General features: G+C 38.5%; 1 protein-coding gene across 1 annotated transcript; it reads right to left on the bottom strand.

Annotated features, from left to right (window-relative positions):
• Positions 1-598: 598 nt before the first annotated feature.
• On the bottom strand, positions 599-1,985 carry LOC107668283 (GSK-3-binding protein-like). Its single transcript, XM_016460103.1, has one exon. The coding sequence runs from the start codon at positions 1,842-1,844 to the stop codon at positions 1,359-1,361; it is 486 nt and encodes a 161-aa protein (XP_016315589.1). The 5' UTR covers positions 1,845-1,985; the 3' UTR covers positions 599-1,358.
• Between the last annotated feature and the right edge of the window lie 1,154 nt (positions 1,986-3,139).

Consider the following 3,139-nt stretch of genomic DNA (forward strand, 5'->3'; position numbering starts at 1 on the left):
ACGTTTTCTTAATGAGTGTAGTGAAATACTATAGTACTTGAGGACAGTATAAACTATATAGTACTTGAATCACACACACACACATCTATATATGGGGTCCAAAAGACTATTGGTCTGACATTACTGAAAATGCATCTATTTAGCATTCTTTATAATTCAATAGTTTTTCCATTTCAAAGTATATTATCAACAAAACAATTTGAATGAAAAGCTGAGGTAGCCTATATTAATCTTATACTAGAGTATGCTAATTTCATAAATCAAACTTTTTGTTTTTCTGGTTTTCCACAAAACTGCCAATTCGCCATAAAAACAGGTTTTGTTTTTATTATTACTTAAAAAAAAAAAACAAAACCTGAAGCTTATATGAACAACATAGAACTCGATCTAAGTGTAACATAAGCATTAAGTCACTAATAGAAAAAAAACCTGTTTTAACATTAAATTGTGGACATGTGGTCTTTGAAGTACTTGAAGTAATACCTCATATGAATGATGGTGATCCACGTAATTGGTATGAACAACAAAAATGTGCATACAAACCAGAAACGATTAAAGAAACAGACATATGAAACTATCGTATGCAAAAAAAACTCCATGTTTATTAGACACCAAACTCTCTGAACAATCAGAGCTATTAAAAACACTTCGTTGCGAAGCATATGCAGAGTTTACACAAGAGTGAAAACGAAAAAACAAAACCAAAAAATCCTTAAGAACTCCATATTTGAATAAAAAAACACCACAGTGTCATTGTTTTGTGATCACATCCCCCATGTCTAACACATTTACCCACACACAGAGTTTGATCTCAGTTTCTTTTTGAGAAGGAGTGTTGGCCTTGCTCCTCGCTTGGAAATCAAAGGGACAGAGGACAAGGTCCTCATGAGGTGCACACAGGGCCAGTTTGAAATCAAAATAGTGATATCTCGGTATCCAAACATAGGTCCAAAATTAGTAAACAAAAAGTGTGACCCATCGCCTGATCTAGGTGAGGACAGCAAACCAGCAGCCAGAGCACATCTACATTGTAAACAAAACAGTTGAGCAGTTCTTGGGAGTGCTAAACTCCAGCAAACCAAAACATGATGCACCATTCTAGGACAAACCAACCAGAGGCCAGTTAATACTATAATAAAACGCATTGCTATAAACCACTAGATTTTTTCATCACATTTGCATTTCAATCCAAACACTGAGATTTAAAAATGAGTGAACAAGGTAGGGCCACATTGAAAAAGAGTCCAAAATACATAACGTTTCCATCTCAGCAATATACAATAGAAAAATCATAAGGGTGTGATATCAAAGTTTGTAAAACCAACGTATGACAATGAGCTCTGAAAACGTGAGGACGTTCATGCATCTGCGGGCTCGTGAAGTCTGTCTACAGATTTGGACATGTCGTGCTCCGCTGGTTCCGAGGTAAACTGAAGTCGTCTGACCGCTTCCTTGATCAGGTTCCCCGACAATACGAGTTCCTGGAGGAGCTGGTGCGGATCGTCCTCGTCGATTTTCTTTCGGTTCCACGAGGATCTGAAATGGTCCCATTCCTGGTCGCTGGATCCGGGTGGGTTGTACGGACTGGCCCGCCTGGTACGTAAACTCCGGCTGCGGAGACGGATGCACCGCTGACCGCCCGCCGCGCTGCTGCTGTTGTTGTTGTTGCTGCCGTTCGGTCTGCTGCTCGCGAGACCGTGTAGACGTGACATCGCCTTCTGGCTCGAGCTATTGTTGTGAAGCTGCAGCGCCTCGCCGATTTTCGACACGAGAGCGTCTACTTCCTTAGAATCCACCGTTACCGACTGTTCCAAAAAGATATAGTTCTCCTTTCGACAAGGCATTTTCAATATAGCTTTAGATAACAAATATCCAGTCGTGATGGTTGTTTTTATTCAAACGGATGGGACCGTCGTTAAGCCGGCGTCCGTCACGCTACCCAACAGAAACAGCTCAAGGGTTGATTTGTAAACAATGGATGACGCGGAATCCGGCACGTACCATTTCTGAGCGAGAGGGGCGCATGCTCAGTCGTTATCAAATGTAAACGCATGTGTTATATTGAAATCAGAAAGTTGCAGAGAGATTTTATACGGATCAGCTGCTACATAAATTACATTGTCTGCTCGGTTTAGCATTCTTAGAGGTTATAATTATTTTGGCACCCCCATACGTCTCCGCAGATCTCTGTATCAATTGTAGCATTACATAAGAGTTCCCGAGTGTAAAAAACGATGTAGACAGCCACGTGTGTGAACTCTATGCACCCAAATGCTGGTGCAACTGAACGTGACATTACTTCATGTAACAGTTACTTGATTTCTAAGAAGATTCTGAATTATAGCTACTCGGTCATCAAATCAGTATCGTACTTGATAACTTCATAGCCATATTTGGAAAGGAGGAACCCTTTGTTTTGTGAGGCACGTGGTAGGTAGTTATTGTGGGAAGTAATCAAGGGAATATTAGAATACACTTGTATCAGACACACTGATATAGAATTATCATGACAAACTAGGAGATGTAGGTTTTGAATTGGTCCCGTTTTCCCGTTAGTAGATGTATGTAGATCTATGACATCTGGCTGCAAAGAGCATATTTCTCCATCATTGATTACTACTATTCAATATATATATATATATATATATATACACAGTGTTGGGGAAAGTTACTTTTAAAAGTAATGCGTTACAATGTTGCGTTTACCCCCAACACTGTATATATATATATATATATATATATATAAGTAATGACTTAATGTCAGTGTACTATATGGGTGTGTTTGCATAATATTTGCAGTAATGCCAATATTAAAGGTGTGTTCTGTCTCTATGGAACTGTGTCAAAAAATATCTCTAAATAACTGGATTTATTAAGACTTGCAACAGTGACTCATTACAGCAATTAGCTGAGCTGTAGCAGTTTGTTTGTTGAATCATCCTCACAAATTAAAGGAATAGTTTGACCCTAAAATGAAAATTCTTCATCATTTACTTTGGAGCATTTGGTCCATATGAGTCTTGTGCTTTGTGTGAGAAACAGGCCAAAACGTATTGATTTTATTATTATTTATGATGTTACTCTTGACATTAGCTCTCTTTGAATAAATAATTCTTTTGGGTTAGATGTTTTCAATGAA

The sequence above is a fragment of the Sinocyclocheilus anshuiensis genome, unplaced genomic scaffold (assembly GCF_001515605.1).
Source record: "Sinocyclocheilus anshuiensis isolate Anshui unplaced genomic scaffold, SAMN03320099.WGS_v1.1 scaffold1623, whole genome shotgun sequence".
NCBI lineage: Eukaryota > Metazoa > Chordata > Actinopteri > Cypriniformes > Cyprinidae > Sinocyclocheilus > Sinocyclocheilus anshuiensis.